This window comes from Chinchilla lanigera, unplaced genomic scaffold (genome assembly GCF_000276665.1).
Source record: "Chinchilla lanigera isolate Chin_1 unplaced genomic scaffold, ChiLan1.0 scaffold00022, whole genome shotgun sequence".
Classification (NCBI taxonomy): Eukaryota; Metazoa; Chordata; class Mammalia; order Rodentia; family Chinchillidae; genus Chinchilla; species Chinchilla lanigera.
The window spans coordinates 7392746-7415057 of NW_004955423.1; the positions used below are offsets into that span (position 1 = coordinate 7392746).

Genomic DNA, 22312 nt, shown 5'->3' on the forward strand with positions numbered 1-22312 from the left:
AGTTGAAGGCTAGCCTAGACTACATAAGTAAGTTCCAGATCAGCCTATACTATACGACACAGTGAGACCCTGTCTCAAAAACACCCCCAAACAGGGCATGGTGGCACACACCTGTAATCACAGCACTTGGGGCGCTGAGGCAGAAATATCGCTGAGAGTTTGAGGACAGCTTAGACTACATAGCAAGACTGTGTCTCAAAAATTGTAAAACATAAAAACTAAAAAAAACCCATTAAAATGTACTACTGAAGTCATCTGATTCTTACTTTGGACAAGGTACAAATGATACAACTGCACTTCTATTCATGGATGCATTCAGAAACATATTCTTCACAAAGGAGATTTATATCCTACGATTTTTTTTTTTTAAACTGAAAGTTGAAATTAAATTTTAACTTTACTCTTTGGCTATTAATTATACCTAATAAATGAGTCACATATTAATTCACAATAAATTTATTTTACATAAAAGAAAAAACTTGCAGTTAATGAAAAATTCAGTAGAAAACAGTTCTTCTGCTTTAAGTTGGGGCTCAAAAGTAGAAGCAGCTTATTAGTGAAATCTCAGTAGAAAGAGAATTCTGTAAGAAAACATTCCTGGCATGAAAGCGCTAACAAACTCTGAATCAAATATTTACCATGCAACTTTATTGGCAGAAGGGCTGGTTTCTGATGGCTGGGTTTTTGCTTTTGTTTTTCAGTCTCTTAGGACATTACCATGGAAAATACTTAAACCTGCTTTAGTTATTTATATATAAATACGATGTCATGATGAGTAATTTTTTCAGAGTCCACCTATTTAATTGAGCAGTTCTAAGTAGGTAATTGGCACCTTGCCCTTCTGATTTCCCCTTTCCCCCATTAGCCAGTCTGAATCCATTCCAACGACACTGAACACAGTGATCACCTACAAAGTAAGATATTTCAAGTCATTAATTATACTAAAAAATAAACACATAGCAAACAAACCAGGTATGTATTTAATTTGCTTAAACTATTCATTGTCAAAGGACTTTAAACATTATCAGAGGTAGCTTATATAGCAAGTTTAGTGGTTGAAAGTTTAACACATTTCTGTGATATTCGATTAAAGAGTAATAGATTTAATAAAATATCAATATAATCATCTGAAATGCATGAAACATTCATGGTTTCTAAATAAGCAATGCGGCATTTCCATCTTGCTGTGCTATTAGAAGGCATGTCCGTTTAGGGCATATTTCTCCCACAACTTACCTCATCTGCCAGAAGGGACAACTCAGTACTGTTTGCAGCATCATAGTCATACAGAACTCTGGCCTTCCTGCTTCCACTTGACTCCTTAAGCTCAGTGACACTGGAAGGAGCGGTGATTCCTAGGCCACTGGTTGAAGCCATAGCAGAAGAACCAACTGCATTTGATAAAGTAGATGGCACTGGAGTCCCGGAAGTCTGATTGTTGTTAGAAAGATAATTCGATGGAAAACTGTTGAAAAGAAATCAGCTGGTTAGCCATTTGCAAGTGATTCAAGTTCCTCAATACTACCACTTGGTGGCACTATTTGCCTTCTTCCAATTTCTACATGGAAAGATTAAAACGCTAATAATTTACTAATACTTTAGTGACAAACTATGCTGTTTAGCTTCTTCTTTCCTCTTGGTCCAATTATACTAGAGACAATTCAGGTGTTATTCAGATAGAAATCTGTGAGAATTTGCTTTAAAGGTGTCCTTTTTATAATACTGATTTAAATTTTGTAAAACATAATGGCTGTTCCCTGGCAGAAAAAAATTATTTGTCCTTAAAACACTGCCAACAACTTCTATCAGTATATCTCACTAATTTATTTTCCTTTTTTATAAATTTTTAAATGAAAATATCAGTGAAAACCTACTTAAATATTAGATACTACTAGGAGAATGAAGCTTTCTTAAATTAGCTGAGAAGTATTTGAGTATCTGAACACTTTTTTCATAAAATGGATCACATTTTTCTATTCATTCATATGACAAATATTTACTCCTGATGCACACGTTCACTACTACCACAAGCAGGAGACAAAAGGTAAAACAATACCATTCACAGCTTAAGTGAGGAGACTGACATTCACATGACTGATACTAAGTCTCAGTGGGAAAATAAAGCAAATTTCACAAGTTCACTGTATTCCATGTTTTTTTCTGGAAAATAAGTTTTATGGAAGTGCTTATGAACAATCTGAAGAAGTGAAGAGAACAGAGAGTGAAATAATAGATAACAGGAAGTAGGGAAACAGATCGGTCTCAAAGGGGAAGGGGACCAAGAGATGAACAGGAAGGAGAAGGACAAGGGATTATAAAAGGAATTAAGATATGTCACATTCAGGTACCAATTCCACACAAGGAATGTAAGCATTATGGACAGCAAATGCATCATTTAAAAAAAGGACAGGGATCAAGAGACGGGAGGAGGGATGGAGGACGGATGGCAAAAAGGATGTAAAAGGGAACTGAGACGTACCATACATATGCATCAGCTCCTCACAAGGAATATACCATTATATACCACACACATTTACTAGTAAGAAAATAAAAATGAATTTAATAAATAAAACTGTCCAATGGATCCTCATCTTTGAGTCAAGACCCAAGTTTAGGGAGCAGCTTCCAACGCCCTTCCTATGTTCTGACTACCTGTTTCCTCTACTCATCTCCAGCTAAGTCCTCCTTGCTGTTTCTTGAACATGCGCCTGTATTTCTGGCATGGAGCTCTCCTGGACTACTTTCTCGCAGATAACTGCACGTTTGCTTTCTTGTATCTTTCTCTGCTCTCCCAAGGTACTGTTACACTGCACATTTCTCCAGTTTCACTGCCTTCTACTATTATGTAACACACATATACACGTTTTCCTGCTTCCACACCCCCAAATACGATGTGGGTCCCATGAAGGTAGGGGTTTGATCATGTTCATAACATAGCCTTTATGGCCGGGATGGTAGATTTTAAATACTAAAAAGCAAGTTGCTCTGGTGGGTAAGTGTTCTAATGATAAAAATATAATTCCTAATTCAGGTTTCACTTTTTAAAATTAAGATAACATTTCTAGCATTCTTTCATCATTGAGCTATTTATTAATTGTTACTAGTAATTGAGCACATTTCTGGGATTTAAAATATAAATAGTCTCTCTCCATGTAGTGCGTATATGCTCATGGTGTGCACACAGACACACAGACGAGGTTTTTAGGTCTCTAACTATGGAATTGTACTTTAACGTTTACTAGCCTAATCAGCCTCTGTTTAGACACAAGTCTTCCTATAACAAATTTTGGGGATTAACAGTGAAAAAGAAAAGCACTGAAAGGCCATTTTCACCTTCTGAGAACTTTCACTGAAACACTTTATTCACTGTGAAAAGTCAACTAAGTCACTGACATAGTATGTTAAAGATTTCTAGTTACTAAAAATAAATACTAATCTTGTGACCCATCTTTGTCTTTTGTCTGTGTAATGTGGATAATAGTATTCACTTAACCTGGTGGTGAGGATTAAAACAATCAACACATAGGAGGTATGTGGAAGAGTTCCTGAGCACAACTCAAGCCCTGTGAAGTGACTGCTGTTGTTCACTTACTTCTACCAACTACAACTACTAACAACCCAGCTCTATCGTTTGGATCTGTTAGTGTTGATCTGAATGATCTGCGAAGTTCTGTATTTGAATACTTGTTTTAAAAAGTATACCTTGAAATAAGGCTAACCTTTCCCTTACTTTCCTTATCATTGGTCTTTAGCAGTAGTATAATTTTTTTTTTTTTTTTGGTTTTTCTCTGGTACCGGGAACCGAACTCACGACCTTGCGCTTGCTGGGCAGGCGCTTTTACCGCTGAGCTAAATCCCCAGCCCCAGCAGTAGTATAATTTCTTGAGGGCACAAAAACAAGCTACTCTTTCTTCTCTAGAATAAGAATTGGTTTTACTTTGTAATGTTGGAGCTTATCCTGAAGTGCAATAATAAGCTAATTTTGTTTGAGTGCCTGGAGGCCAAGCACTCACGCTGTAACAGCTGCAAGAGCAACCTGTTTGGTATACTCCTAAAGTTTGGGGACAAAGTAGAAAGGAAATATTAAGGATTCTTAAGCTTAAAATAGTTGTAATAACATGGGGATTAACGTGGTATTCTGCTTTCAGATACGAATACCACTAACAAAGTATCAAATACAGTGGTATATTGGTTCATGAACTTAATTCTTTCCGTGATTCTGGCCTCAGAACAACTAATGATCAGAAGCTTCAACTCATTTTTAAGATCTAAAACTGGCTTTGCCAACTTGCCTAATTTTGTTCTAGGTCTAGTTCAGGAGGATTAATATGCATAAACCACCACCAAAGTGACTTTTTAAGTACCTCATTCCCTGGAACAACTTACCTGGATATTCTTCCTTCAAAGAATATCAAGATATCATTCCTGTTTTAATCATTATATAAACTCTAAACTCCTTATAATAACTTTTAAAGCCATTCATGATCTGGCCCTGCCTAACTCCTCCAGCCTCATTTAGTATTCCATTCTTTTTCTGGAGGGGAGGGTACCAGAAATCAAACTCAGGACCTTCTGCTGGCCAGGCAGGTGCTTGTGTCCTAAGCTACACCCCCGGCCCTAGTATTCCACTCCATTATGCTCTGTCCAGAACTACAGTCAGTTCCCCGAATCTGCCACTCTCTCTTTCCTCCCCTGTTTTTACATGAAAGTTTAAATTTGCATGGATTACTCTGCCTGCCCTTTTCTTGTCCAGCTATGGCTTCTATCTCTACCTAGACTTTAAATGTTGTGAAAGCAGAGATCGTATTTGCCCTATATATTTTTCCCATACCACCTTACAGTGTGAGCTCCCTACAGGTAAGCATTTTGCCTGTTTTGTTTGTTGATATAACTCCAGAGCTATGTGCTTTATATATTGTCATTTTGCTTTAAAGTACATTACCAAAGTCAGAATATTCGTGTCAGGGGTCTTGAGTCCTTACAGAATATTCCAAAACTTTTCTTCCTCTTTACTAAGTAGGTACAATGGTACCTCAGTTCACGAACTTGATTCTTTCCACGATTCTGGTTGCAAATTGAGTTGGATGAGATCCGAATCAAATTCAGTGGTTAGGTCAATGTTGATCTTGTAGGGCAATTTGATTCGGTTCTCATCCAGTTCAATCTGCCACCAGAATCATGGAGAGAACCAAGTTTGTGAACCAAGGTACCACTATAATCAACACATATAAATTAGTTTATCTTTATGGGCAACTATGCGTTGACCAACAGCAAAAAAGCATGCAGTAGCAAAAGAAAAGTAAAACCTCACTAAAAGCTTGCTTTATGTCACAAGAAAGGTATTCATTTATCACTGTTAATATCCTCCTGAGCCAGAAAAGCTCTAAATGTTTTGTGATTTTAGAAGTTTGATTCTTCCATTAAAAAAAAAACCAAAAACTCAATTCTGTGCAAGTCCAAAGGCTCCAATTCTTCTAATTATCCTTGCTAGTAGTCCACATGCAAACACCTGAATTTCTTATTTCTTCTCTTATCTAAGACTTCAATATGTGAAAAGAAAATTACCACCTTCCCAGTTGTTTCTGGAGATCTAGCATGTATTGGTAACACTGTGCATAGTAAGTCATCTGGGCTTCTACAAAGTCATTCAGACAGCGAAGATGATGAGCCTGTAAAGGAAAGTTATAGTCAGTTCTTAGCTCTCAAAATGGTATGCTAAGAGGGGACAAATTATAACATTGTAATGAAGGACAATCATATATCTGGCATTTTACTACAGGCTTATTAAGACTGACCTTGGTGAACAGTATAATGATAAACTTTGTTTAGCCAATGAACGTCAACGGGAGTATTTGATAAGGGTGGGACAAGTAGATGATGATGGGATGTAAGTAAGAAATTTAAAATATTTCCTTACATATCTTTAGCACCATAATGTAAGTTTCCTTAATAATGACTGAAAAGGGAGTTCAGTCTTTACTCCAAGTTGCCTTAGAATGATCAGTCTTCTGTTCGGATGAATTTTCGATGAATGAATACTCACATGTGTACTGCTGATTCCCTCTAGCAGAAGTCTGGTAATCTCAGCTTGACGATCAAACTCACTTTGAGTTATTCTTAATTCCTGTTCAGACTTAAATTAGGACACAGTTTTAGAATCTTATTGGAAGACTTAGCCCATTTTACATAAATTCTTTTAGGCAGTTAAAAATCCCTCAAACAAATCCCAAATTATAATCTGGCAATTCCCTGATTCTACTTTTATGACACCTAAACTTAAGTTTGCTGTACTACTCAACCTCAAAAGAACTGATTCCTTACCAGCACTTGATTCAAAAGAAGTTACCAATGCCAAAGCTTAAGGAGCCTAGAAAACCTACTATGGGCAGTTAGGGTATTTTCTGGTTTCAATTCTGCCAAGTTTAACATTTTACAAAATTTAAGAGGACCACACTTTCACAAGTATATTATTCTTTAAAATTCTCAATTATTACTATAGTTTTAAACAAGGTTTCAATTTCAGATACAAAAGACTTTAGAGTGAAGCAATAGGATTTCTACTGGTTTAGTTACCAAACAGTTATTGTTAGGAATAGTTCTTTGGTTCTTTCAAATACTTCTTTGCCGTATATTTTACATATCTTTCTTCTAAATTTTCTTTCTAAATTATGCTTAAAATAGGCTTTAAGCAGAAGTATTCTGCTACAGTAAGGGTTTATAAAAAGTTTTCTTAGAAGTTATAAATGACCTTCAGTGTTATGCTGATCAACTGGTTTTCAAGGAAAAAAAGAAAAGTGCTAACATCCTGATTTCCATTATAAAACACTCCTGCATGGCTGATTTCAAGCTACCAATGTGAAGTCACTGACTTTGGCGTTAGATGGAAGAGATATATATAATACTACTGGTTTTGAACATCTGACACATTTAGTGTTGGGACAAACTAGTTCAGTGAAAAATTAACACCTCTAAAAATAGTAAATACTGGCATAAAATGTCCTCTTAAAACTTTTACTTATAACTTGTTGGCAATAAAATGGAAACGAAAAAAGTAAAACCTCATTCACAGCTCATTCAAAGTAATTCCCCCTTCTATGACCTTTGGTAACAATGCCATTATGGTATTTTTTATTACCTTTCTAGCATACATGGCTTTTTCCTATGTAAATATTCTTTACAACATTTTTAAAGATTTAACATCATTTTTCAAGATTAACAAGGTCTAAATTTTAATGTGAAATTTCACGCATCATCTCCATTTCTTTCATCCTTGGATGGCAATAGTTAACCTAGTGGGCTAGTCAAGGAAGGAGCACAAAGCAGGTAGCTGATACAATATTCCAATGGCAACAGGCCTTGGAAAGGGGGCTAAGAATTGACCGCTAGACTGGATTTATGAACGTGAGCTGGATTTATGAATTGTTCAGTAAAAAAAACAATGAAGTTAAATTTGAGTAGAACATGAATACTTCAGCAGGATTAAAGTGGGCTTCTCTGGAAGCTAGAATGAAGCAGAAAAAAAAGTCCCACGGGAAGAATCAATGTTCTTCCCAAGGAAAGCATCAGGGAAAACAATCACTTCAGCATCACCTTTGTACTATTTACCCTTCTATGTGGTTGAATATAAAATGACTTTAATAAAAGAAATTGCAGTAAATCAAAATAAATGAACTTCAGAAGTAAACTAGGCTAGTCTCTCTGTGAAAGTACCATTTAATGGCTGTTAGTAGAAATGGCAAAGAAGCCTAGTATACAGCAATATTTCTCAACACAGTGTAAAAAAGTAGGTAGATAGCAGGCTGAAGAGAGCAGAAAGCTTGAGACTGAAGTGAAAATAATTAATGCTAAAAGCACTGAATAAAAATGAAATTAAAATAATCTCAGTAAGGACAAGAAGTCAGCCATCTAGGTTTGAATAAAATTTATTATTTCAGTAGATGTTTGAGGTGGCTTTGAACATAGTTGAATGTCCCAAAGCAGCTATATTACTGACACATGCAATTGAGCATAATTAATCTGAGAAGCTAAACAAATTTAAGTTAGATTCATCAGGAAGAAAATGATCTATACTGGAAAGGTAAATGAAAAAGGCTTATTTATTGTTTATTTATAGTGCTGGTGACCAAACCGAGGGCCTCGAGCAAAGCAGGCAAGTGCTCTGCCACTGAGCTGCATAGCCCTAACCCTAAGAAAGATGTAAAGACAATGAATTAAAACAGCTGATATTCTGTCCTCCAGAATATCTTATTCCCTGATTTAACTTAATGTACAGAGTTCTAGGGAAAAGAGCTACTAAGAATTACTGTTACTACACTAGTTAATTTAGACTAGATGCTAGTATAAAATTAAGTAAACAGTAAGAGTTTAAGATGTAATTTGGAAAATGTGCAATAATGTATTCTTCTTTGATAACAGGAATGGACATAAGAGAAATTTTGATCATACTTTTGAGGCATTTGTTGTAATAATCTTGACTGGTGTCAATTACTGGTGTCAATTATAGGCTTAAATTTACAATACTCCAGGAATATGAAGTTTTAAAGTTTATACATTTTTAAATTATAAAAAGAACAGCAGTACAGAAGGAAAAAAATCTCCTCAAATCCATTCTGAAGTATTTCCTTAACATTTTATATATCTACAATATAAACATTTGTGTCATCATTTTCTTCTCATTTATTACATTATTTCCCAAACTTGTAGAAGGTGCACAATCAAGTCAGAAACTTTTTGGTGTTCATGTATGTCAACTAAAGGGAAGACATCTGGTTTCTTGTTCAGGCTACATTCTCTCCCTTGTAGCTCTGCCTTCTTTTCAGGCTAGAGGCTCAGGAAGAAGTCAGAAGCCAGGGTGGAACCACAAAGTAAGTTAATGAAAACATTTCAGAGGGGGATGAGAGTCTAGGTCAAGACTTATACTGGACATCCAAGTTGTAGAGTCAATGGCTCTGTAACCTATGCCTGAAACAGACTATCTAATCAGCAATCTCATGATGTCAGAAAATAGTTCAAAGTTTATATGGCTATTAAAGTCCGGGGCCATAATTACCACTTGCCCTCATCTCCAACATCATCCTCATTGGAGGTCAGGTTTTGGTAGGCCTCTGAACTGGAGAATAAATGAAAAATGCTTCTAAAGACCTAAAGTAGCATTTGAAGCAAATGTACGTTGAAATTCTCATTTGATTTCTTAAATTCTTGCTTTATTACTTTATTTTCCAGCCCAGAGAAGATTAGAAATGGTAACACAGTACAGAGACTGGTAGCAGTCTGATACGAGGGAAAAAGACAAAAACAATGGATCCAATTGTTACATCATACAATAATGGATATTCATAATAGTGACCTTAACTGTAAAATGAAATGCTTGCTATCCTGTGTTTAAAACAGAGTAAAGAACATTTTTTTCCAGATATTTTCTGCTAAAGTGACAAAAAATACCTTTGGTGGTAGAGATGCTCTAGTTATTTAATGATGTTAACTAGATCACATTTAAAAATCTGTCATTTAAAAAATTATCAATGAATAAATCTTATGTTTTACCTGTTTCTTACAAAGGCACAACTTGATTAACAGTAATGTAGGATTTATCATGATATGGGCAAATCATATCTCTGCAACAGTGTGGAGCTGCTATTGGCCAAATAGACTGAAGCATTTCCATATAGTTCAGATTTTAAAAGATACAGTAACATAGACTGTGACTAGTCTCAAAGTTGTCACCCAACAAATGTTTACTAAATGAATGGCAAATAATTTTTTGCTTCATAATTCTGTCATGTAATAATTTACTTACTTTTGTTACTTCCTCTGCCCAAATCTAGTCAGCATTGAAAATTAGAGAAAAATATAGAGCATGAAAGAAAGTTGGGATTTAGCATTTTCTACAATTTAGGAAAGACAAATGTAAGAATTCTAATTCAAATGGCATACTCTGCTTTCTACAGAATCATACTAACAGATTAAACACTGTAGTAACTAAATCAGTGCAGCTTATCATATTCATAGTCAAAGTACGCCTTTTGTACGTAACAATTCTATGAGTTTTAAAATATGCTAATGTTATAAACTAATAACAGTTTTCCCAAATTGGGAATGTTTAACTTGTCATAGTTCTAGTTTTCTTATCTACAAAATGAGAGGTTTGGGTGGGGTAAATGAATTCTAACTTCTCTTTCAAGTATAAATTCTAGAATTCTAATGCATGAAAATAAATCAAGGATAAACGGACAACAAATGTAGCTGATAAAACCTTTTTTTGAGAGAAAACAATAAACTTGAAATATAATTAATTTAAAATTACTATAGTTAAACATATCTTACTATACACAGATGACATTAGCAGTAAAACAACCCTTAGTGAAGGAAACAAAGTCCTGCTAATAATTTAGGATATTTTTACCTAAGACAAAAGAAAACCTATGATTTGTACACTAAATTAGCAATGACATTTTTCTATACATAGGACAATGGAAATAAATGCATTCTCTTGCTAAGGAAAACCCTACTTTAGCCAGGACTTCAATAATTATAGTTTAAAAAAATACTTTTCTTCTGCTTTTAGCTTAATGCTAATGGAATAAAAGCAGTCAATTAATTGCCAATTTATTATTAACTGTACTGAAGACTTGTCACTTTGAGTGGAAGTAATGTGTCTATGAGTACCAAATGCTACCAATTTTCATCAGCTAACAAACAAACTGTCTGGCTGTGCTTGCATTTCACAATTCCGTATTTCATTAAAAATTTTAATATATCAAAAATTTCCTCAAACTGAACTCAAAATACACATTAGATATTATAAACCAACTTTTATTCTCTAATTTTGCTGCAGACTATCACCATTTTGAAGTAGCAGTGAAATGGGTCTGGCCACTACAAGAATAACTTCCTGGAGTTTATTTTAGCCTGCAATGGCTGAAGAAAATAATTCTTTATTGAGTTTGGGTAAAAAATGGTAAATGGTGAAGCTGCTGTGGGCTAAAAATCAGTTTGTGGCTCTTTATCTTTCTTTGAAGAGGTAAATGTTAATTTTCTTCAGCGAAAATCTGAGGTGCCAGCTTACCATTTTTTACTGAGTGTAAAAAGGCAGTACAAGGGGCTGGGGATTTAGCTCAGTGGCAAAAGTGCCTGCCTGGCAAGCGCAAGGTCATGAGTTCAGTTCCCAGTTCCGGAGAAAAACCAAAAAAAAAAAAAAAAAAAAGGCAGTACAGTAAATCTATGATTCTACAATCGTATTTGGTATAATCAATACCATTGGCAATTAAAATATACAGTGTTTTTCTTCAAGTTCCAGTATCACTTCAGCTAGTACTTTTTCCTATACATAACTGAACTCACGGCTTCAACAATTTTACTTTCAGCTAATAGCAAGAGAAGGCACTTTATTCAAGATGTAGAAAACACAGTAGGCCAACAAACCTTCAGCCATTTTACATGCAGGAAGTTGAGCATGTAAGAGAAATTTACCATAATGTTATCTCCTTCAAGTCGGGCTGAGTTTAGTTGCTTAAATGCATAGATAAAGACAAAGAACACATTATACCAATGAACACAGTGAAACAAGTTACTTCTGCACAATAAAGCACACACTAAACAAGTATTAAATGAGGTGATTTTTTTATACTTAAAGATTCAAATTTTTAAAACAAAAAATGGTTAGGTTTAATTTTAAATTAGAATCATTTAGGGAAATCTCACAACTGCCAATTAACTAAAATTTTCATTAAACTTCCACCAACAAAAGCTCTCTGCCTATACTCAATTATCCTATTCAAAGACCATTTCGATTTTGTACAAGTACAATGCCTTCAACCATGTTTAAGTGTGTTGTGAATATGTGCTATGTGAAGTATTATCAAATTTAGATGCTCCAAAATCACAGTTTAAATCTCTAAACACTGGAGAACTGTGAAATCAGTCATTTTCTTCCCATTAACTAAACTCTAAAACAATTTTTTGAAAGTTTATATTAGACTAAGATTAGGTTAATAAAGGTGAGTGCCTTATAATTTAAATGCATGAATTATACTGATCTTACTTCTCTGACATGTTTCGTATATATAAACTATTTTTAAAGCTGTACTGTTATTCATTTTGAACAAAGTATGCTTTCTGTTTTATGCTTAACTTGTGTACCTTAAGAAATACCTTTGAGATCGCTTTGCAAATTCTTCAACATGCTAACTAGTAAAACACAAGTTAGTAGAGCAGCAATATTGGATACAGGCAGGTATTTCATCAATAGGACTAAATCACAGAAAAGTTTAGCTTACTATAGTGGACTGTAGATGGAAGACAACAAAGATTTTGTATTATTTATCTATGAATTCCTTTTCAGTAGAGCATCTTATACATAATTAGCACTCAAATACAGAATTTAAAAAGAGGTCCAAGTAAACTAGTAAATGAATTTTTAAAGAAGTGTTGATTTGCATATGTCCCAAACTTTACTAGCACTAGCCATGTAATAATTCATGTAAATTTATAAAGCAGTGCAATCAAAGCCTAGGGTAAGATCCAACTGGGAACCAAAAAATATGTGAAAAAAGGGGAAAAAAGCCAGATGTGCTGGCAAACACTTTTAATGCCAACACTCTGGAAGGCTAGGGCAGGATGACTCCGAGTTTGAACTTACACTGGGCAACACAGTGATGTAGTAAGACCATTTCTCAAACATAAAGGGGGTGGGGAAGGGAAGTAAACCCTACCTCCCAGCAGTTTCTTTTAAAAAAAATTATTTTTAGCCAGGTATGGTGTTGCATGCCTGTAATCTCAGCACTCAGGAGACTAAGGCAGGAGGATTGCCATGGGTTTGAGGCCAGCCTGGGCTGTAGATAGTGAGTTTAAGGCCAACCTGAACTACATAGCAAGACTGTCTCAAACAAAAACACAAAAACAAAAGAAATTTAACATTTTTTATTAGTATATGCACTTTTGCAGTACATAATGATTACATTCAGTGTGGGGAGTTGGTACATGCTTTTTACTTTCCCTTCTCTTCCCCTCCGCCTCTAAATTCCATTCTCATTTGCAAAATAATTTGTCTCCCTGTTTCCTACTATCTATCCTTTACTTCACTCTTTAAATTAGTTACACTTTAGGCTTCTCATATAAGAGAAACTATGAGATATTAAGCTTGTGTGTCTGGTTTATTTCTACTATTCTGTATTCTTCAAGGAAATGGAAGAAAATAAGGAGGGGTTTTAATCAAATACAGGCATACGGGAAGGCTTTATGTAATAAACTAAGAGGACTTTTCCTCTCCAAAATAGTTCAGACTTACTGCTATAAAATTTGAAGAAAAATAAGGGAATGAAAATTTTCTTTGTACTACACCACTTAGCTGTATCTCCAGCCCTTTTTATATTGAGATAGGATACTGCTAAATTCCCTAGCCTGGACACAAACTTTTGATCCTCCTGCCTCAGCCTCTAGAGTACCTGGGATTATAGACATGTGCCAACACTCTGGGCAAGAAATATGAATATTTTACCTAAGGGGAATTTGAATATTTTTATTAGGAAACATGAGTTTTTGTCTACAGTAACATTTTAATATTTGGCTATAAAATTCGTATTATGTAATATAGAAATTCTAGGAAAGCATAAAAATGAAATTGCTGGATTATATAACTTTAATCATTTTAATTTTAAACATAAATTCCCATGAACAATATTCTGTTCAAAAATACATACCACAAAACAATTACCAACACCTTTCTTAGTTATGCAAACAACTACTTCTCTAAGTTTGTCTTATGTATCTTAATAGTCACGGTAAAATAGTTCACAATAGTTTAGAATAATCAAAGGACTTTGTATACTGTTAAATCTATGTGCTTCTGGGCACTTTCTAGGTAAAAGAGCAAATTACCATTATCCTTTTTTTTTTTTTTTTTTTACCATTACCCTTTAACAGTGCTTGCTAAACAAATGCTTTGTGCTGAAATTTAAACTATCTGTATTCCACAATAATCACTGCGCACATATAGGCATTTTAAATTATAAGATTCTATTCTAGTTAAAATATTTATTTCCAAATGATTTTTATCTTTTTCCTGATAGAAAATTCGTATCTTAACCAATTTATATATACAATTAATTTCATTGGTATACTTTATACATAGTGATCACATTCATCACAGGGAATTTGTGCTTGTCCATGATACATCCTGATTCTTTTTTACCCCAATTCCCTCCTCTCCCTTCAATCCCTCTTCCCTCCTGATTTACAAAAACTTTGTTTCCACTTTTTTCCTTCTATTGTTTTTTTTCCCTCTCCCTTTCTTCCTTTTCACCTCCCCTCTCCCTTGTTCCACTTCCATTTGAACACTTTCTTCCTATTTCCAAATACTTATTATACATTTTGGTCTTCACCCTTTTGGTATTTTACTATACAAATTCACTAGCAATTAGAAAGCAGGAAGTTAAAGAGTTTCTTTACAACTACAGTATTCATTTTTAAAGTTTTAATTCTGCAGAGTCTATTTAGTGAAGTTTTGCTGATAACCTCATGATAAACTGGGCAGTGCAACTGAATTTGGTATTAACAGTAAATTTAGAATTAATGTTTCACCAATGATAGCTCTTTTTCCAGCAGTAGCTAAAATTGCCGAAAGGAGAAGCCTATTAAAAAACATTCTACTCATAAAAGGAGTTGGGGTAATATAAGATACTACTAGTACCAAGGTATTAGTTTTAAATTTCATTCTCCATATTCTCATTAAGCTAATGCGTCTTGATGGCAGCAGTAGTAGGGAAGTTAGTAGAGAGCAGTGGGAATATTAAGTCTCTTAAAACATATCCTCCCTTTGATCAAATTAAGCATTGTTAGCTTCCATTGACAAATACACATTTGTTATACTGTACTACTTGAAGTGTTCCAATTCAAATCTGATTAATCTTTTCAACCTTTGGAACTGAAAGAGTACAACTAAAAAGCTTATAAATATAATCTTGTAAGAAAATTGTATTTAAAATCATACAACTATCACCTTTAATATATAGCTACTCAATTTTAAGCTATTGTGAGAATGGCTTTCCAAAAAATAAACCAGAATTTACCCAAATGTGTTTCTTTCCCATCAAATTAGTCACCCTGGAGTCCCTGCTGTTACTGTCTGAATACTCTTCCTAATGACAATTCTTTCATCAGTTTTAATCAAATGTGGAAAGGAAATTCATTTAATTTTTAAGCTACATATAAATATTCAAGAACTTGACTCATTCACATCCTAATTAGTATCTTTGTTTTTGTTATTTCCCAATATAATAAATCTATCTTCAAAAGACATATTTGCTATCACTGCTAATGATATTTAAAGAACATGACACAGTTTTCTTTGGATCTAATTTTTGGTTTTTAGCAGCAGCTGTATTGCTGAATAATGTCTCCTGATATGACTACAATTTAATGACTTGGATGTGTAAATTCTGATGAATTTGTTTAAAACCACAAAAATAAGACCTTAAAGTCAAACTCTATTCTTAAATATAATTCATGTCATATATAGTATATCATTAAAATATTTTACAAATTTTAAAGTATTGACCTAATATGCTTTTCTACCAGAAAAAAAAAAAAAGAACCAAAAAGAAACAAGCAAAAAACTACTTACTGAACTTCTAGTTTCTGCAGCTTTTGCCTTTTTTAGTCTGGTTTTTGCTGCGTCCAAATCCAGTCTCTTATTTTGTAGTAGTTTCCTTTCTTTCTATAAATATAGAAAAGATAAAGGCTTAAGATGCTGACATTCATTAACAACATACAGTATAGGCTGGGGATATTGCTCAGTGGCACAAGTGCCTACCTGGCAAGCGCAAGGTTCCAAGGTAGATCCCTGGTACCGTAAAAAAAAAAAAAAAAAAAAAAAGAACATACAGCATATACTTATCAGTAAAAAAATAGCAGTGTAAGAAGATGATTCATTTCTAGAAATGGGTAAAGAAATAAAGTATAAGAGCTACACATACATACATTCTAAGAATTAGGCTTCTAGCTCCAGTTTAAACAAATGGCTACCTACTAGCCTATGGTAATATTTTGTAGCGTATTTTCATAATCATTCTAGGAACTTCTCTATAGATTTTAGAGTCCGTAACAACCGAGAATGAATGCAAATGTATCTCAACACTACAGAATACAAAAATGGAATTATGTTACTAAGATCCTTTATTTTTGGTCTAGTTTTATGTGCTGGTTGAAAATGTACCTACCCAGCAATATTTCAGTTTTCTAATCTGCTACATTTATAGTCATTTAGTAAAATTATTCACTAAAAACTGTAAACATATATTTAAATAATTTTACTAAAAAAGGTAACATTTTCCAACTCACAGCAATTGTTTTGTAATCTCCTTCTATGAAGTTTCTTAAAGGAGTAAGAAAATTTAAGGCTGATGTTTGAATCAGCTCTCTGTCAGCTGTTCCAATTCGTTTTTGTGTTTCTCCACATTTAATAAGGGCATTACCTGCGAAGAAAAAAACAGTGTTTGTTAATGTCAGAAAATCAAAATCATATGAAGATAAATTACCAGTTTGATCTGCTTAAAAGTTATCATTTGTTTATCTCAGTAAAATTAAACAGAATTAACTGTAATTAAGGTAGATTTAAAAGCAAATTCAAGACAAATATCTAAGTGAAAAAGATCAATATGATTTCCTACATCATAGTTAATTGGCAAATCTACCAATGAGACTAAAGAGGACAGATATGCCAAAAATTATTTATCGTCACAGCTTTAGAAAAATACAAAGCTTACACTATTTTAACAAGTGGATTAAGTCACAATTTGTCTTCTGTTTCTATCTGTACTTATCTCAAGTACTGTATCTATAAATAATTTACATTTTAAGAAAACCTCCTGTTTTACAACATGTATACCTGATATTTAAATAGGAGAAACACAGTAGGTAAAATCAGAGGTAGAAAGTAGAGCAAAAATAAAGGGAATCTCAAGATTAGGTTCTACTCTGTTCTATTTTAGTAAGTTTTACCGTGTATCTTAGGATCATATTACAATGAGATTAGGTCTTACTGGTAAGGAAGGTAAAAGCATAGTAGTTAAGAGCTCTGTCCCTGGATATAGGCAGATCTAAATTTGAATTTATTAGCTGTGTAAACATGGATGAATTATTTAACTTCTCCAAGTCTGAGTTTCCTTATCTCTAAAGTGGAGATGATAAATGTTATAAGATATAAACGACAATTTACAAAAGTACATATATTTGCACACATAGTATAGTGCTTAGTTTAATGCCTGGAATATCCAATTTTTAGCTTTTGCCTTCTACTATTAATGGATTTTCCAAGCCAAATTCCAAGTATTAGGATACATTCAGGAGCAAACAGATTAAGCTGACAAAAAAAGGAAATCTGAAAGTTTTTCTAATATTCATGCTCCAACAGGCCTTCAGCTGTGAAGAAAAAGGCTGGATTGCCTTCATGAGCCTTTATGACCCCAGCATAAACAGGCAATAAAACACAAAGTTTTCCTAAAAATTAACAGTTACAAATATTTAAATTTCAAATTTCTTTTGAGCATTTCAGACTTTTCAATGAATTAGAATTTGAAGAACACAATGTAACTATTTCAATGTTGTAAATCTACAAGGGCATTTGATGGATGAAACGTATTACGGAATATACATGAGTTATTTTCTGACATAAAGATAACTACTAAAATCTTAAATTCATAGAATCACAGAATTTAGGAGCTATTTCACAGATACTTATCTGTGAAATTCATTTAACCTACTTACCATTTAACACTCAAACAAGCAATTTGTTGAAGTAGTCTTAAATAATATTAGCCATAAACAACAGGGAAAGGCAGCTAAAGAAATCTGAAATAGTCTCACAAGAAAATGCGTCTCAATAATAAAGATGTGTGACTTTGAACTTCAGAGTCATACATTTAAAAAGAACAACAACTAAGCAAAACTAGCTTACCTATAAAACATAATCATAGGAAACATGAAATATGTAAGGGGGAAATGAAATAAAATGTAATTCAAACATCCAGAGAGAACCATTGCTAAAATTTTTGAGGGTTCTGGCATTTTTGCAAAATTTTAATGAAAGCACCAGTGATTTGTTCAAACATTTACTGTGTATGAAGTACCTTTAATGGAAAATAAATAGCCCTCAGGAAAGCTTTATAAAAATCATGGAGAGACATGTGTAAACAATAACTGCAATACAATACAAGAAATACTACAATAAAGATGTTGCAGGAACGATGGCAGTACAGGTAAAGAATTATTTTAATTGTTTAGAACTAAAGAAGATGTGCTTTCTCAATAAATAATGCTTAAACATTAAAATGTACAAATTTATTGATCACCTATTTCTGTTCATTACAATTTTAACACAATAAATTTAAAATTAAAACTGATTCTATTATATGTTAACAACATCTCTAAGTAGCAAAAATCTAATGTAAGAGTACTTCTTATCAAAACCTTTTGCTTTGCACTTACCATAAGCTGTTCCCGGGCCAAACTCAGTCCCTGCATCAATCATATACTGTCCCAAAAGTTCTGGGTTGTTTATACGACTTGGAGCTTTTCTATCCAGTTTCTCATAAACAAATTCTTCTATTCTAGCATCTAGGAGGAGCGAGATTAAAATTACCAGTGACTTCAAAAGAGCAAAACTATTTAAAAGGCTGCTTTGCGGACCTCCGGACATTTACCGCCTCATGAATATGAAATTACCATTTACTCAAGTATATAATTTTATATTTAATTTTAAAATTTATATGTAAGAGTGTCATATAGCTCTAAGAAACTTGTATTTTAGAAACCCAATAAAATATCTTGGCAGAAAACCACTTTATAATAAAACTAAGTTCATTATTATTTGAATACTTTAAGGGATTTCAAGTTTCAGAAGAGGAGTGATAGTACTTATTATCTAGTGAAGTTGCCTCTGTCCTAGTTTTAGCATTTTAAACTCTCTCTCTACATATATATACAATTTCAAAATTAGAGATCTTCAGCTGAGAAAACACGGATATAAAGTAGATGTCTAAAAGAACTGAAAAGTCGTATCTGATACCTTCAACAGGAGCACCTCTTGCCAGGGAGTCTAAATATAGGCACAGAAGCTTAAGAGACAGATTCAGGCTTGGAGTAGTCTCTAGACAGATTAGCAACACGAAGACTTAGTTTCAGTTTACTTATGTTTAAAGTTCAAAGATACATATAGGTGGTATCTCTGAACATGCATTCACTGAAAAAATTTTATCATTATAAGTAAGTTTAAAATGCAAAAGGATAAAGGCAATCACAGAATACTAGTACAAATGGAAAGGAAAAAAAAATCAGTAAAAGCTAAATATACACTTGGTTAGGGTAATATTTAAAATGAAAGAAATTCAAATTTACATTGTTGGCCAACAGCAAGGTATTCCAGGGACAAATAAAAAAATGGCTCAAGTTTTCAGAAACAATGATTAAGTATAAATTAAAGCTACAACCCCCAAAGAAGCTAAGTCACATAGGTTCTTTGTAAGCACCTCATATAGATTACTATATAATCAGAAGTTTCACACAACATGCTTAAAAATTTAAAACTGAGTTGAACCAGTAATGGAAACACTTCAGAAGTTGGCTAAAGTACCAATTATATGTATTATAGGATGCTGGAATAATACCTACTTCTGTGGCAGAAAATTAGAAGATTCAAAGCAAAGTTTTTACACGACCCTTTAAGTTACTTAAATGATTCATTTCAAAACAAGGTCAAAGGTTTAAATATGAATCATAAGTTGATTTCATTCTGTTAATAAGATGTCTGGTATATCAGTAAATAACTGCTTCTTTTAATAGGTCACTCAATAGGTCATAAAATCTTAAAATATGCAGTCAACTCTGCTATAATGTACTATATATGTATTTATGTATAACATTTCTGAAAATACTTAGTTGACAGGAAAAAAATCAAACACTAAAAATAGGACTTACAGGGAAAAGGGGTCAGTTTGACCACTCAAAATCCATGTAACTTTACAACAATGGCATAAACAATAACAAAAAAACCTGTTACTATTTTACCACACACAATAGGGGTATGGGGAATTGTATTATATTCCTCTATCAACCCGTCATAAGTGAACTTACCTGCTAATCAGAAAAACACACTGTAGAAAAGATTCTACATGTGAGGACTTTTGAATAGAGGAAGAATAGGAGGAAAAATGTGCTCTACTTTTAAAAAGTGTAATGCTATTCTATTTATTTATTTAGACAGGGTCTTGCTTTGTAGTTCAGGCTGGCCTTGAACTTGCACAAATCCTCTGGCCTCAGCCTCCCAAGTGCTGGGATTACAGGTGTGAGCCACCACATTTGGCTACGCTATATAATTTAAATGACCTTAAATGAGTAAGAAATATCCATGATGTTCAAAGACAAGTCTCATTCAAGGGATGAAAGGCTTATTTTAGAACATTACTCCAACTACTAAAATGGCACGTAATTAATAATATTTTATAGTGATGGAAGCTTATGTTAGTATCTTAAAATAAGTTTGTGGGATTTTGCAACATAGTCATAATAGCACTAGCGAAGGAAAGGAACGCATGCACTATCTGTTCTTCATTTTTGATATGTAAAGCCTATAGTGAAAAGACTAGATGTCAATAAACCTGGTTCTTGTCCAAATTCTACTTTTATTTTATTTTATTTTTTATTTTTTATTTTTTTGTTTTTTTTTCTCCGGTACCGGGAACCGAACTCGTGACCTTGCGCTATAGCCAAGCAGGCGCTTTTGCCACTGAGCTAAATCCCCAGCCCCTAAAATTCTACTTTTAATTAGCTGTTCTACACTGAATAAGAGGTTAACTTGGGAGTCTTATCCAATAATTATTATACATCTTACTTGCAAAGTTATTAACTTGAGTGATAGAACTCACATTTGTCGGAAAACCAAATGGAGTAATTTATATAAAAATGTAACATGTAAACATAAAAACTGGTAGTTATTTAAGCTTCTATGTTAACCTTCCTTTAATTATTTAGGAACTATTTTTCCCTAGGCAAAAAAGAAAGATGTATTTATCTTCTTGGCCCCTTGAAACTCATAAAGTTCAAATTCACTGCCTGAATTTAAAGTTTTCAGAGGATTCCAGAAAGGCCTGAGAAATGTTATTTTGTGAATTTGTTAGAATACACAGAAGCACTTATCATTTCTTTACCCAAAGCAGACATACAAAAAAATATCGCAGATCTTGAAGCCACAATAAAGTTTACTTTTAACATTTAAAAACCTATTAACAGAACTTAAAGTGGATAAGAGGCAATGTTTCTTACTTGGATTTGGCTGCAATAATACTTCAGTTTGTTTCATTATTTTTTCTGTCCATATTTTGGTACATTCAGCTTTGCTAAGGAGGTTCTCTAAGTGAGCATCCAATTCTGTCTTCTCTGCTTGGCCAAGCTTTTCTTCTGTGAACTGTTATGATTAAAAAATAAATAAAATAAATATACTCCCAATAAATGTTAGGAAACTGAATCAATAAATAAAAGGCAAACTCAAATCCAAACATTTCTATATATACAAATAGTTGTGTTTCATGTTTGTAAGCCACCACTTATGAATGCTTTTTTTACTCCTGTGGTAACTGATCTGTACCTCTGTAATAGCAGTAATGATTACTTTACCTTACAGTTATCAGGTATTCTGTTAAAATGTATGGTGTGAATTGTAGAAAATCTAGCACACTGTTTGGCATGCAAAGTATACAAATATTTCTTACATATGAAAGTAGGACAGCATAAAGGTAAAGACCAAGAGCTCTGAGTCAATTTTCAAATCTATATTCAAATCCTAACCACACTATTGTGTGAGCTGAAAAAGCTTTTGAGAATATTTTTCTTTAGTATCTTCTATTATAGAAGAGGCAAGGCATATCTTACAGTGCTTTAAGGACAAAGACGATGCCTGTAAATTACTCTGTTTAGTGGCTGGCATTATTCAAAATTTGAAAAAGGCTGTTAATTATTGGCCCTGTAACCACACTCATGGATGTTTATGGGATGCTTTTGGGAAAGCATCATTTGCTTCTTCAGGATATTTGCCAACAATTATTTATAGACTATCTTTTGGTATATATCCTATTCATACTCTGAATGTTACTAATTAATTAATTTTTGGTTTCTCTGAGACAGGGTCTTGCTCTGTATTCCAGGCTGGCCTCAAACTTGGGGCCATCCTCCTGCCTCAGCCTCCCAAGTGCTGAGGTAACAGGTGTGCGCCACCACACTCCACTCCTTCAGGTCCTTTAAAGATACTTAACATATCAATTTTTAT

General features: G+C 33.5%; 1 protein-coding gene across 4 annotated transcripts; it reads right to left on the reverse strand.

The window, feature by feature from the left end:
* Positions 1-440: 440 nt before the first annotated feature.
* Positions 441-21454, reverse strand: Sh3glb1 (SH3-domain GRB2-like endophilin B1; the record flags this gene model as incomplete). 4 transcript variants are annotated; one of them, XM_013514506.1, is given in 10 exon segments in its annotated part: positions 441-907; positions 1237-1465; positions 5569-5669; positions 6044-6133; positions 9797-9820; positions 11470-11508; positions 15620-15712; positions 16336-16469; positions 18481-18609; positions 21313-21454. In XM_013514506.1, coding segments are annotated over 10 exon segments (1089 nt in total), but the record flags the coding sequence as incomplete, so codon positions are not given.
* Positions 21455-22312: the final 858 nt, after the last annotated feature.